Here is a 15,513-nt window from a genome sequence, read left to right on the forward strand (position 1 = left end):
AAAAAAATAAGTAAAATCAGGCCACAGTCAATGAATATCACCAACAGCTGGCCTGGATCCCCTCAGGATGGTAAGTTTGCCAACCTGTAAGTTATCACATGCAGTTCAGATGGTCATGACAAGCTTTTAGCAAAGCTGATCCACAAGGATTTTCCTAAAATGTTATCTACTCTGCCTGTAATTTTCTCTTCTGCATCTAATGTTTTGCTGCTGGTGTTGATGGTGATTTAAAGATAGAAACCCCAAATATCAGGATAGGCAGTAAACAAGCTGTACACAGCAGCTATTTCTGTCACTGGTGAAGACAGAAGAACAGCCACTGTTTTGAGCCATTTTATCTCAGATTGTACTTGAAAGAAAACTAATGCACAGATGTAAATTTTTTTGCTCATCCTTCATTCTGAAATCAAAGCATAAGAGTTTCCACAGTTCTTATTTCTGCAGAGGATCTGAAACCTCACAAGAGTGCGTTTCTCAAATAGCTTTGTGATTATGATAAATAACTGTCACATAAAGGATGAATATATTAGCAAAGTCTAGTAAGGGTCTCATTGTGCTATGATACACAGAAATAGATACTGAGAATGCTGGTACCCCACATAGCTGACAGTGAAATACCTGAATCCCTTTTCTTTGTACAGTAAACATAAATCCTTCTGCAAGCACTGCTACTGCTTATGATCAGGTTCAAACACCACAGAAAGAAAATGTTCTCCTCTTCAAAGCAAGGGACACCGGAGAATTTCTTTCCACCCTTCCCAAAATAAAGTTACCTGTGCAAGAGGCCAATGCAGAAAGCTGGGAATTGAAATATCAAGGCAAAAAGCAGTGACAGTCAAGATGATTTTTTCATCAATTTCAGCATGACACATTGACAAAAGATGAAAAAATACAGACAAAGACAAGAACTTGAAAGCCTTGAGGATTTACACTAAGGGCTCTAGTGTTCGCTAACTAAACTGCTCACACAGAGGCATATATATGCATGCTTGCAAGGCACAATGCTGACACGGTAATGCTTCTTTCACTTGATATTCACAAGACAGAATTCTTTCTGCCCCCGAGTTTTCTGTACGAGCAGTGCCAGAAAAAAGCTAGTTATCTCTCAATTAAAAAAACCCCAACCACCCCCACAACTAAAAAACATTCTTTCAGTGTCCTACATGTTTTAATTCATCATGTAATTTTTATTTCAGAGCTCGGCATTAGGGCTTTTCCTTAAAATGCCAATCTGCTTTTTGATCTTTACTGTTGACATGAAATAAAAGAGCTGTACATTATATAAATCTATAAATCTAAGTTTTGCTTAGCTTGAAGCTGATAAAAAGAGAAAACAGAAAACAAAGCCAACTGCATAAATCCTTCTGAACCAAAAGGCATTCCCTTTTCCCTAACTTACATTTCTGCACATCTTGTTTGCATTATCATCTGAAGTTTGTCTTGTTCCCTCTCTAAAACAAGTCAAACAGCAGAGCATAAAGATATGGCTACATGAATAAAAACACATGATCTACTTGGTCATTGCAAACGTAAAAATAAGCTCAGACAGAAAAACATTATTTAGCAATTGACGTTTCTTTGATCCCTTCGTTTCTGTGTTCTGTCACATGCATTCAATCCAGCAGCTACTGGAAGCATTGGCATGCACCTTCAATGTGATGAGAATCAACAGTCTGACAGAAGTGCTGCACTTTTACAGAGCCACAATATTAAATTCAAATAAGCCTGTTACAGAAAGGAAACGTTACAGAAAGGAAAAGTTAAATTTTAAGACAAAGGGCAAGACCTGTGGTACTAGGCAGTATAAAATGCAGCAAGTCTGAACAGGTGGCACAGCAATAGCTTATCAAATTCACTGGCTTGGATTTTCCGGCGCAGAAAAACTGATCTCCAGTAGGATACCTAAAATGGAAACATCTTTCTTGTCTCTATCCTTCTGCTTCATGACATGAGAATTGAGACAGTTTGTGCTATAGTGAAAAAAAGTTATGATGACTTTTAGTACTGTGGGTTTTGTTTGTTTTTTTTTTTCTTTTTTCTATTCTGCTTTTCCATTCAGGAAGTCAAATTAACTATTTTGAGATTAAACATCTGTTTTTAAGGGGATATTTTTATGTTTATTTTATACAGCTTGTAATGTAAAGTACCAGTATAATACACCTTCAAAGCTGAAATCTCAGGCCTGAAAAAGACTTCAAGCCTGATCTTATGCTTACCAGGTGAATGATGCAGGGAATATTTATTTTATAGGAAGACGGTCACTGTTTCAGAATTGTTGCATTTTGCTTATGCCTTCTGGAAAAGCAGCCATCAGGAAAGCAAGAAAGGAGAAATAAAATTACTTCTCTCCAGCCCTTTGACTTTAAATTTTATTTCAAACTGTGCCCCAACAGCCATTCCAATGACAGTACACAGACATCAAGAGGTAAAGATGAGAAACATCAAGAGGAGAAATGATGTCCTGCCCCAAGTCAGTTAATAGTCTTATGATTAAAATGCTCCTAAGGGATAAGAGGAAACTGAATTTTGGTCTTCCACACATTATTCAAACAACTTAATGCTCACACTCTTACAAAAAAGGAAGCAACAGGATATGCACAGCTGCTGAGAAAATGTTCTATAGAGACTTTGGGTGGCACATCCACTTCCTGGGTATAACCTCTGAGAGGCTGCAGTCTTTCACTAGCTTCTTCAACTGCTGCTGACAGCTTACCCCAGGAAAATCTATCACAGCAGAACCACAGGAAAAAGCTGTGGATGCTGTTAGGTAGCTTTAACATAAATCACTATACCTACTGAAAGCATGTTTAACTTACAACTAAATGAATACACTAAGTCAGCTGTCAGAGGTAACCCACTAAACACACGGCTGAAGATAACCCTAGTGATAAAGAACAGATATGAATGGAAGTGGTCAATGGCAAGAATGAACCTTGTATAGAAAGAGTAAGAAGCACTTTAAATTTCTATCCACCACTGGTCATGGTACCTTAAACAAAAAGTTAAGGCCAAAGAAATAAAGGACCAGTATCACGTGGCTTGGATGCTCTACTAAGAAACCACATGGATATAGTCAAAGGTCATTGCCTCCAAACCAAAATTCTTCTTGTTATTGAGCCAGTAACATAGTGCCCACTAAATCTATCACTACCGAAAGACTTACCACTTTTTAAAATAACCTGCAAATGGTTGGCTGTTAAATGGTGTTGGCTGTTAATTTTAGTCCTGGAAAAAAGATACTAGTGGCAGAACCAGAATTAGTGAGCTGGACAAGACACAGGGAGTTTACAGTGGCTAGAAATTTACATGCAATTAATTCCTTTCACAAATGCATATAAGCTCACAGGAACGATTCATTTTACTTGTAGTGGTGTTAAACAGGAAGCAGAGTAGGGGAATTTGTTCTTGAGAAATCAGTGACCATTGAAAGAAAAGGGAAATGGGAGGAGAAGCCTGAAGCCTACAGGAATTCATAATGGTAACAGTTGGGTAATATCTTTCTCGTTAAAAATGAAATCTGAAGGGAGGTGCAAAAATGTTAGGACTGGCTCAGAGATGTGCAAGGACAATCTTGGGCCATTCACCCAAGAATGCCGTCCAGTTCTGATCACAGGCTTCATTTGTACTCCCAGTTGTGCACAAGAGTAAACTTTATAGACAGCCAACAGCCTCATTCAAAAATTTTCTTGTATGATTGCAATTATCAGTAAAAAAACACCATTAAAGAACCTAGAATCCATGAATTAAAAGAATTTTTGTAACTTTTAAAAGATTTTAAGATTACAATAGTCTTTGCTTTCAACAGTTCCCTAATGTAGCTATTATGTGATGTGCAGTAGAAACACTACACAATGAAGGTAGATTAATTTCAGTTGTAGGTGCATTCTAGTTTCCTTTTTTCTCCACTGTGATGAAATTCTTTTAATCAAAGTGATTTCTGTATCTAAGCAAAATTAATTTTGTAGAATGTATTAAATGCACATTTAATTTTATTTTTTTATAACACATGCTTTGAATAATACAAGTTACTATGGACTTCCCACCTTTTCTAGGTGAAAGAATTTACTCCAATATATTATGCTTTCTTCATATTTCTGGTACTTACCAGCTCAAATTTGCAATACATGCTTTAAAAATTAATTGTAAAAGATTTTTACATCATGAAGTTTTGGCATCAAGGATTTTTTACTTTTTTAGTGTTATCTTTATAGCTGAAGGAAGTATTTGTATGCCTCTGTTGTCTTCTTACTTGTGGTACTAATGCTGGGATCGTTTGTTTGTTTGAACCAACCTGTTCCCACAACAGCTGCTTTCATCGCCGACATGTAACAAGCAATATCCACATTAAAAAAAAAAAAAAAAATCACATACACAAATACTGAGGATTCTCTTTCCATTAGACTGCAGAAGCCTGAAAGCCTTGACAGTATGCTAAAATGCCAGGATAATACAGCAAACTCAAGAATCATCGCCTCCAAAGTCCCAGACCAGCAAAACTCAGAGGCACAGACAGCACTATGTAGGTTCTGATAAACAAGCAAAATTCATAGTCATTTTAATTAACTTAAAACTATAAATACAGTATCTAAGAAGAGGAATAAGCAATATTAATTATTGCTGCTAATCACTGCATTTAAATGCAATACAAAATATAAAGGTTTCTTGATCAATATACAAAGGAAATACCTCTAGAAAGTACTGGAGGATGTTGGCCCAAGTGCTCATTTGCAACTGTTCCTGGCAGATTACAGCCAATATCCCACTCATGTAGTAGAATCATAGAATAGTTATGGTTGGAAAGGACCTTAAGATCATCTAGTTCCAACCCCCCTGCCATGGGCAGGAACACCTCCCACTAAACCATGCCATCCAAGGTTCTGTCCAACCTGGTCTTGAACACCACCAGGGATGGAGCATTCACAACTTGTTGGGCAACCCATTCCAGTGCCTCACCACCCTTACAGTAAAGAACTTCTTCCTTATATCCAATCTAAACTTCCCCTGTTTAAGTTTTAACCCGTTACCCCTGGTCCTATCACTACAGCCCCTAATGAAGAGTCCCTCCCCAGCATCCTTGTAGGCCACCTTCAGATACTGGAAGGCTGCTATGAGTTCTCCATGAAGCCTTTTCTTCTCCAGGCTGAACAGCCCCAACTTTCTCAGCCTAGTAGCACCATCGAACTTCCTGCAGACAAACTGCTTGTATATTTATAGAATGGAAGCAGACGAACTGCATTTGCTTTGGCAGTAGTGTGTCTTACTGACTCCCAATTTTGACTTTCAAGAAAGCAAACCAAAAGTCAGCAGGGAACAATCATCAATACTGGGGACTGCATTAAGGCTATACTAAACTTTGTCTGAGAAAATGCTTCGCATCAATACAGTCAGTGCCTGGTGCAAGTGTTTGATGTACCGATAATAAACCATTGTGACCTATAAATTATGTTTTATCCTCCAGTTTTAAAATTAATGTTATCTGTCTACATGAGGATCACACATTATGGAAGCTGCATCTGTGTGTAGTTACTGAAAGCTGTAATGGCTGTAGATCTCCAGCAGAGAAAGAGACGGAGCCTTATAGATTCAGCCACTGACAATCTGAAGGATGTTTCAGAACTTAGAAGCACATACAATACTGCTGTATCAATATGCCTCAGAAAATAACTAGGGGTAGAAGGGAAATGGAACCAACATTATGTTTCAGATTGGAAACAAAGACTTCTGTACCCTTCTGTCTCTGCTACCTGCTTTATGGATACTTTATCCTCCCAGCTATCAAACCAGAGAACCCAGATTTATGTTTTGCTTTGTACCATAATGGCCACCATACAACTGGGCAATAGGCAGAGTATAAAGCACACCCACTTAATCTTTCTACCACAACATATATTAACTGTACATCTTATCATACAATTTTGACAATCCTTGAGAATCAGAAGTCCATATTTTCCCAGGCTTCATGAGAGCGTATGGCCCACATAGATCATATTGAATACACAAATATACAGAGGAAGATTGTTTTAAGGCCTGGAACTCACAGCAGGAACTGAGTTAAGTTCAGTTCCACTTGGAAGCCATAAAAGCATGAGTTTAAAAAAAGTGCAGCAGTATCTGGTGTTTGATATCTAACAGTACACAACATGTTTATGACATGTATTAGGTAAGAAATCTGAGTTCATAGCCTGGGACAACAAAGCAGAACTCGGCGCTGGCATATGTAGAAGGAAATAGGAAGGCATGTCTTGTAGTGTAATGGATATTGCTGCTCCCTCAAGAGCTGAAGCTGTATAGAGCAGGTGGCTCAATGAAAGACATCAGCACTTTGGAATAAATTAAAATACAATTAAAAGAGCAATTAAATAGCAGCTGGTTTAAATAAGAGTCAATTCAGATTGGATTCTGCTGTAAAAACAACTCAATTCAGATGTGCAGAATTATTTCTCAGAATTGAAAGGGTAAGAATGTTTGGACAAAATACATAGCGAGTAACTAAAACTATCTCAGTCACACAGAACTTGCTTGAAAAGGATACCAAAATTGCGAAATCCAGTGGAGGTATCACTTTCAAGCTCTCTTTAGAGTAGTCTCATTCCAAATTGGCCAATCAAATCCCATGGTATTTTCTGAGATCTTAAACCACCTTTTCCCTAATTTTTAAAAAATACTTGCCTCTCCTTCACATTAAGTAAAATAACCACAGGAGCAACAAGAGAAAATGCCCAAGTATATAATGGAAAGAGGGAAACACACCAACACACACAACAATATATCAAGCCTACATACCGAAATATAAAAACCCCAAACATTTTCTAAATTGAATGAGATCAACAGAAAAAATGTGTTAAAAACGGTCATGGTTAATTTCAAAATATTCTTTAAAAGGGCAGAACTGTCTTCAGGAAGAGCAGGAGTTACTTGCCAAGTAGGAAACCAACACCAGCTACTCTTAATCATCATAGTCTCATGTAGTGGAGAAAATGGAGTCATTTGATCAAGTGAACACCACTTCTTACTTTCATACTTCCAAGACCCCTCCCCTCCTCCCCCCCAACATGCTTTCTCTACAGCAAACACTATCCAAAGCCAAACAGTGGATGGATTCTGTGTTTGAAAAAGTCTGCTGGGTTGGGAGATTTTTCTGGGGGCTGGGTGGGTTCGTTTTAATTTTTAATTTGAAGTAGAATTAGAAAGAAGAGTTTTGCATTATGCATGACCCATGATAGTTTGAATCAACTCAGCCTATCCTGAATTAGATTTTGGGGTTAATCTTCCAGGCTTGTGAATTTGCATCTCAACCTCCAGACAGCAAAGATACAAAAGGAAACTGGTGTTCCATGTAAAACAATCATCTCATACAGAGTATTTTCCGAGAAGTGCATTTCCAAAATGCAACTAACTCGAGCTTCCAACCACAGTACAACTGATCAAAAAATCAGTATGATGTAAAAGACGGGAAAATAATGAGAAATTACACTTCCTGTACAGTGTTCATTTAGGATTAAAAGACAGCTTGGCAAACATACTGAAAAAGGGGCACTGTCCCAAGGGAGGTGCACATGACACAAAACCTTGCCATCTTTCCCTCCCATGCAGTGTGCTCCATGGCTCACTCTCCCCCCAGAGGAAAAGTAAGCTAAGCTACCTTCACTGAATTCTGCAACGTGCTTAGGTGAGAGGGAAAATAAAAAGCACCTCTCAGGCTACTCTTTACCATACACAGCCTAAGACACAAGCAGCCCTCCCATTCCTCTATGCTGGAGCACTCTGGAAATTTTAGTTCTGCCATCAGTCAATAACCGAAAAGCCAAAGCTCTGTTATCTATTTAAGTGCTTTAAAGAGTGGCTTTATTTCTTAGAATTTTCCAGGTTTAGGTTATACAGAGCTGGTAAACAAAATTTTTAAAGACATACAATGTGGTTGAAAAACCTCTGAGGCACTGTAAAGAATTCTTACGTATGGAACTATTATCGGTTAAATTCCACTTTTCATTGAAAAAAAAGAATTCTTCTCATCTCATGTTGAGTACAAGAAAGTAGAAAAACAAGCAATTTTGTTTCAACTACGATTTAGCTTGAACATAAAGGCTAAACCTCATCCCCCAACTGAGTAGTTCAGCTGAAGGGCTGATTGTGCCCACTGTAAAACTGATTAAAAATTTACTTAAATTTTAATTCAACTATCTTTCCAAAACAGGTGTTATCACAGTGTCATGTAACATGAAACAAAACAAGAGCGCATACATCAGCATACCATTTTGGCATATGCAGAGAGACACATATTGTGCAAACCAAGATCAGTTATACCCAAAAAATAACCACACTTACCTGTTAATGTAACTTAGAGCAACATAGGTTGGCTGCTGAAGTTCCTGTTTCTCTAATACACGTGGGTCTGTATCTGGAATAAAAAAAATACAAGCAGAGAACTGAGTTTTCTATGTTGACTTTGAAACATATGAGACTGTATACTGCAACATGAGATACAAAGTAGCTCAACCCAGTTTATCCATATAGTGCATGTTTTGCACAGCACAATCATTTGCTCATTCATTTGTAAACAGCATTGCATTACTTTGTACAAGAATTTGAAACATCAACAATGATGTAATTTCCAGTCGTCACACAAGCTTTCACAATCCCCCTCACAAATTTCAGTTTTCACTGCTTTCCATGATTTACAGTGTTAAAAGGATCAAACTTTCTTCTTTTGTAATGTAGCTATTTCTAAATATGGCTGACACATTTTGAGATGTTTCAAGAGCGATCAAATCTTGTCAGCTGGGACTTGATACTTCTGCATCTCTGAGTTTTGCTTTCTCGCTTCTCTACAGCTTATTTTCTGAAGCTCTCAATCAGAAAAGTCATACAAAAATGTACTTGGAAGCAAAGAGCTTGCCAAGCAGAGCATTGCCCACCAAAAGCCTTGAAGCAAACACAATCCAATTCCCTGGAGTGCCAGCTTTCTCACTCAGATGAAAGAATATGTTCTCAATCACTGCTGGCATTGTCCTTTTCAGTTAAGTTTTGCTTTTATCTAAAAAGTAGTTGTCTTGATTTAAATTTCTGAAACCCGAACGGAGTATGCCCACAGTTTGCATAGTTTTCTTATGGAAAAGAATAGGATTATATAAAGTTCTTTACTGTAAGGGTGGTGAGGCACTGGAATGGGTGGCCTGGGGAAGCTGTGAATGCTCCATCCCCGGCAGTGTTCAAGGCCAGGCTGGACAGAGTCTTTGGTGACATGGTTTAGTGTGAGGTGTCCCTGCCCATGGCAGGGGGGTTGGAACTTGATTATCTTAAGGTCCTTCCCAACCCTAACTATTTTATGATTCTATATATAGAGGTTTCAAATACAGCCTTGCCCTACATTGTAGAAATGCACCTTTAGGAGCTGAGCATAAACAATCTTCAAAAGTTCCCAACGGAAAATTTGCCACATGCCTGTGCAGATTACTACACTGTCATTAATAACATTTTATGCATTACTTTAAAAGCAATTCTGGGTGCAACTGCTGCATTTTAACTACAAAGAATACAAACTGCCTTTACTGAATTGCTCCCCATAGTACTGTTGCTATTCATCTTTTATTTCTGAGAAGCATGTACTTCGTGTTATCAGGGAGGAATCCCAAGCAAAATCCGTATTTCGGATTGTTCTTGCTTCATCCTACAACTTCAAGCATTGTTAAAAGCTCATTATCTAGACACCTTTATCTGACCTGATCAGTTGCTTCTGGTGCGTTTTGTGGGGTTTGTTTTGTTTTCAAACCATGAAACAATTATTTTGAAATCTGTCTCTGCTCCCCTGCCTTAAGGAAGATTTCTAACTGAAATGCATGGGGACTGTGCTCGAGGTAGGTGCATTTGTCACGCCACTGTCCCCAGCGGATTATGTCTTTATTCAGTGGGTAGGGAATCCCCTGTCCCACCCCCTCAAAGCTCAGACTGATCCTATTGATCTTTCTTCCTACATCTGCCCCTGCAAAGTTTAGGATTTTGCTAACAGGCCGTTATCAGTACATCCCTAAAGAGATAAGCACCTTTAAGGAAGTTCAGAGAAGAGGGATAAAAGCAGAAGTGCCAATTCAACCAGCAACCCCAAGCCTGTCATCCTTAAAAGGAGCAGACCTTGCTGGTGCCTGGGGAAAATCAGCAGTAATCACCAGCACACCATGCTCAGTATTAAGCTAACCAAAGACAGCAAAGCATCAGCTATCTTCTGTGTTATCTCTGTAATTCACTTCTCTGAGGAAGTTAGGTTCAGGAAACAGGCAAAGATCTTTTGCTTGCCTTTGTTTCTACAAAACCCACAGTCATTTAGCAGGCCAAGCATACAACTGCTGTCATGGTGAGCTTCATTAGATTTACACCTTGGTGGTTCATGGCCTGCCGTGAAACTGTCTCAATCCCGAATGTCTGCAAAGCATTAATCCCAGCCAGGACTATCTCAGAACTGCCTCAACTCAAGCCAAGGCTTAGTGGTTAAATCACTGCATTTTTGCTAATCCTGTTCTTAAATGGGATTAACCTCCATCTATAAACAACGGCTGAAGGAGACAAAATTGGGGCTGTTTTACATCAGTGTTGCACATAACTGTGGGAGAGGGCAAGGGAAAGTTCTAACGAAGAGTTCACCACCCTTCCGCTGCTTGCCACTGGCTCACCATAATGCCAGCTGAAGATGAAAACACAAAGACAAAAACCCCAAAGCCCCGTAACTTCTGGTATCAAAGGAGCATGGTATCAAAGCACAGAGCAATTCGCCTGCTGGCACCTGCACAGAGTCCACCTCTCAGTCACGTACTGCCTGACACACAAGGAACACACTGCACACAGTCTATTCAGTGTTTCTATCCCTTCCAACTCTATGCATCAGAGTTCACACGTATTTCCAGTCAATTGTGTTCTGTATCCTAATTCCACCAAAAAATAATCTAGGAGGTGGTCAAGAACATCTCTGAGAGCTAAATTCATAGCACTCAAAATGCTTCATACATTTTTACTCCTCTTGAAACCAGTTGTTGGGTCGCCGGTCATGAGAATGTCACATTCAGTTCTGCACTGTAGCAGAACGTAACACTATGGATACTATTTCTCTTACTCATCTATAGTAACAGAAGATAAAAAGGAAGTACAGAAACTCGACTAGGGCCACCACATAGCTCAGAGAACAACAGGAAAGAGCAGTGACCAGGCCAGCTGTGCCACAGCTGTGCAGCCCTTCCCCAGGTGGAGAGGCATGATGGCAGCACCAGCAGCCCCATTACACCCACCTAAAACCTTCACAGCCCTGCTATCCAGGACACATGTACACTTGGCTCATCAGTGCTACCTTTTTTCTCACCCTCTTAAAAACACCACCAGTCTGTTCCTCCCCCCCTCCAGTCCCTCTTCCTCATGCTCTGCCTCACTTCATGCATTTTCTCTCTCCTGCCCCTTCCTAACCCCAATTCTCACTACTCATCCTGCCCATTCCTCTCCCCTCGAAATGTCCTGACATATGAACAAGTTAAAAATTGCATGGAGGTGTCTATAACCACTTGTTCACTTTTGTACCACAGGACTGAACATATATACAATTCTTCCCCCATATCCTCTCCCCTGTAGCCTCTGACAGCATTCCCACCCCCCTTAGGGTACTTTACTTCCAATTTAGGCAGTCTCTACTTAGTTTCTTAATGTTAGTTAGAACACTTTGAAGTGCAGGGCTAATATACATTATTGTTAATAACTACAGAAAGACCACAAACATCCCAAGCTTGCTTTAAAGGAAAAATAAATAAATAAAATTACAATAAGAAGAATTTTTTTCAATCTCTCTGCTTTCAGACAGCCGACACAGCTACAATGAGATTAAACAGCAGTATTCCCTGATGCTGAACTTTCGTTCAAGCCTGGACTATCAGTGATCTGCTTCTCTCACACCTAAGCGCATTCATGCAGCCTCTAGCGTAAGTGTCTAACACCATGCATGCTGCCCAAAGCCACAGTCTCCAAACACGTTACCCCACTGACCAAGATGTTATGGATCAATCAACACTCCCAACTGTCTGACTTTTGGATGAGGAGCAGAGGAGACAAAAATCTGTTGTTCAGTCTCACAGAATAGCCCTGTGTAATGTTAAATGTTTAGTCGATATTTCCTCAAGCACCCATAGGCTGGTCAAAGTTAGCCAGAAGTAGCCTAAATAGTTTCCAAACAGACACCTATAATTCATTAAACACTCACAGATGACAAATCTTTTCCCTGAAAAGCATTTAAGTACAGCCTAGGACTAATCTGAGCTCCTCTTCTTGTAAGAGAAACATCCAGACAGCGCACACACAAGCAAACTACAGATTTTGAAGGGACTGGTTGATTAGCATTAACTAGTTACCCTCACTTCTTGAATTAACACAGGCTACCAAAGACTTGCTACTTCATTAGTTCGTTACTTCATTAGTTCGTTACTTCATTAGTTTTGCTGTAACACTTCAAATATGTTTGAACAAACTGCCATCCACTACACATTAGCTGCCTTCAGTACTTGTTTCTTCTCGTAATCATTATGGCCCACAGTGAGAAGAAGAAGAGCACTACGTACTTTCTGTAATGACGTAGGTTGTTGGGTTTTTTTTAACTGTGTCTTCTTATTTTACTGTGATGTTAGATTTTTGAAAACAATGGTGTGCTGGTTTCAGCACCACAACAGCTGTTTCTTTCTCTTTTTCTTTAATGAAATGTTATTAAAATAAATTTTATTTCATGTGAACTACCTCAGGGTTTTGTTCTTTACTATTAAAAAGACTGAAGTGTGGGTGCTAACAACCACGAGAGTTACTCAACTAATCATCTATAGGATTAGACACCTCCAATTTCTCAGATCCACAACCTGCTTCATACCAGGCAATCAGACAGGTACTACAAATGTGTCATTAAGGGTAAGACCATCAACTGCACTGTGCCATCTCTGAACTACTCATATGAAGCCAGGCATTTTCTGTGGAGCATGTCCTGACAAAATGAATCACAGACTACTGAACCAAGCTACAACTGCTGTATCAACTCACTCTGTGTAGAAATAACTTGCAGCTTTAAAACACTGCAAAATCCTAAGAGCAAATAATAAAAAAGGCATGCACATCCCTCAGCCTTCATCAGTTATATGACTTGATTCAACATGAGTATTTCGGCACAAAATGACATGCCACATCTTCATTACTACATAATGGAGCAATAAGTTTTGCCCTACAAGACACAAGGAAGTTATTATAAGCAGCTTCACACGAGAACTTCACTTTCATAAAGTCTCTGCATTTAAATCACTGTGAAAAATCACTGTTGACCTTATAAAGGGCACAGAGAAAAGCGCTAACAAGTTTCAGTGGCATTATTTCACAATTGCAAGCTTTCTTCTTACAGGGACTAGGAAAGGTCACTACCACTAACAAAGTGGTAAAGACAACCTCAGAAGAAAAGAAATAATGACTTAAGACATAAAATTTAAACTCCTCTTCAACATCTTGAATATGAAGTGGCCAGTGCTCCTTTTACCCCTCTGTGCCAACACTTAACAGGCAGAAGTTGAGGTCAAGACTGACAAGAGTCCTGATACCTGAAGAAGGACATACGAATCCCTGTTCACATAAAAATGAAGCAACTGGATTGTCAAGATTTTTTTGGAGGCTGTAACACTCCAACAGCTTTCATGATGTTGTAGATATTACATTCAGGGGCTGGGGCCTGCAGGTAGTTGTCCATATCATAAAAAGACTTAGGTTCAAAAACCATGGCTTCTATCAGCCATGACACTACTTAAATTTGCAACAAAAGCAAAACCACAAAATTCCCCTTGCCAACCCAAGGGTGTTGTGTTTGTTTAATCTCAAAAACAGTAACAAAATTCCTTAAATGTTATGAAAATAATGGCCCTGCAACGGATTTTAAAGGCACTAAACCTCATATTTACAAGGACCAAGGACTTACAGTGTGATCTATCTCCCAAGTCACTTGGAGACATTCACAATAATCTTGCCTTTTTTGTGCAACATCTCACTGAGGTGAACTGCCAACACAGGGGTTCCCCCCCCGACCCACAACTGGCTTCATCAGAAGATCCATACACATGTTCCGCTTGCCCACCCCCAGGTTCACAGAGTGCCTGTCTTGTATTTCACTTGGCCTTGAAACTGGCTGATAGAAGTCAGTGCAGCTAGTTAATTAAAACCTAGATTTCCTTGAAACCAGCTCGCTTCACTAATGATGCCAAGGCAAACATTTCTGTTGGCTTCCTCAAAACTCCACAATTGTTCTTACATGGATGTAGCTTAAAAAGCCAGAAACAGATAAATTAAATGTTACTGGAAACTGTTTCCCTTCCAAAGCCTCCATTACAGGGAAGCCATTATGAATTTCAGTTTCAGTTCCAAAAGCAGCGTTATTCACGTCTTCTTATGAATTCAAAGAATAAGATTTTACACTTATTAACATAGTCCCCGTATTATATCTGTACTAGAATTCTTTTCCCCTCATCTCCAAAGAGAAGATGATGCTCTACACTTCAAAAACAGAACATCAGAAGATAAATATCATGATTCTGCAAGAGCTTTACCCCCCACACTGACTTTAAGATCATCTTTTACACTTACACACAAGTTTAAGTTCTTTCCAAGATCAACGTACTATTGCCACAGAGACAGATTTATCAAAATGTGTGAAACACATCAGATATCTAACTGTTCCACATTTCCAGATTAAGCTCCTATTAAACAGGAGACTAAGGAAGCTACATGCAGGCAAAAACAACAAGAAAATACTGTATTTATTTCAACTTTCACAGTTTCAATGAACACTAGAGGCTTCAGGATATTTGTTAGTACAAATTTTTTCCTGTTTGGTCTCTCCCAGAGCTGCAAAAATTACTCAGCTGCAAACAGTTTATTTCCCTGTCAAATTGCTCATAAGTGCATGAAACCATGAAAAAAAAACCTAAAACCTGAAAGACACAGGCCACATAAATATGACAAGGTAGTCAGGAAACTGAAGTCTTTTTGGCCCACTGGGAGACAGCTCTATTGTGCCGACAGTGCTCTACTGGCACTCTGCTGCTGCTCAGACCTGCAACTGACTGACTGCAATTGCCACATTACTGCAGAAGGATGAAGAGTCCAAAGCCAAAGTAAAGCATCACAAATCACAGTCAACAGTTAAAACTACTGTGGACAAAGAGCTGTGGTCAATGGCTCAATGTCTGTCTGGAGACCATTAGTAAGTGGTGTCCCTCAGGGATTGGTGATGGGACCAGTCTTGCTCAACATCTGTCGGAGACATGGACAATGGGATTGAGAGTGTCTTCGGCAAGTTTGCTGATGACACCAAGCTGTGTGGTTCAGTTGAGACACTGGAGGGAAGGGATGCCATCCAGAGGGACCTTGACACACTTGTGAGGTGGGCTAATGCCAATCTTACGAAGTTTAACCATGCAAAGTGCAAGGTCCTACACCTGGGTCAGAGCAAGCCCAGGCACAGCTACA

General features: G+C 39.5%; 1 protein-coding gene across 1 annotated transcript in view; it reads right to left on the minus strand.

The window, feature by feature from the left end:
• The window catches only part of JAZF1 (JAZF zinc finger 1), a 189,308-nt gene that overhangs the window by 81,535 nt on the left and 92,260 nt on the right, over positions 1-15,513 (minus strand). Inside the window, exon 2 of the mRNA XM_061464856.1 lies at positions 8,326-8,398. Coding sequence (XP_061320840.1) covers positions 8,326-8,398 — 73 coding nt within the window. The remainder of the gene's footprint in view (positions 1-8,325; positions 8,399-15,513) is intronic.

The sequence above is a fragment of the Pezoporus flaviventris genome, unplaced genomic scaffold, assembly GCF_033815535.1.
Source record: "Pezoporus flaviventris isolate CSIRO_AGI_PZ_B2104156 unplaced genomic scaffold, CSIRO_AGI_Pfla_v1 ptg000037l, whole genome shotgun sequence".
In the NCBI taxonomy this organism is placed as follows: domain Eukaryota; kingdom Metazoa; phylum Chordata; class Aves; order Psittaciformes; family Psittacidae; genus Pezoporus; species Pezoporus flaviventris.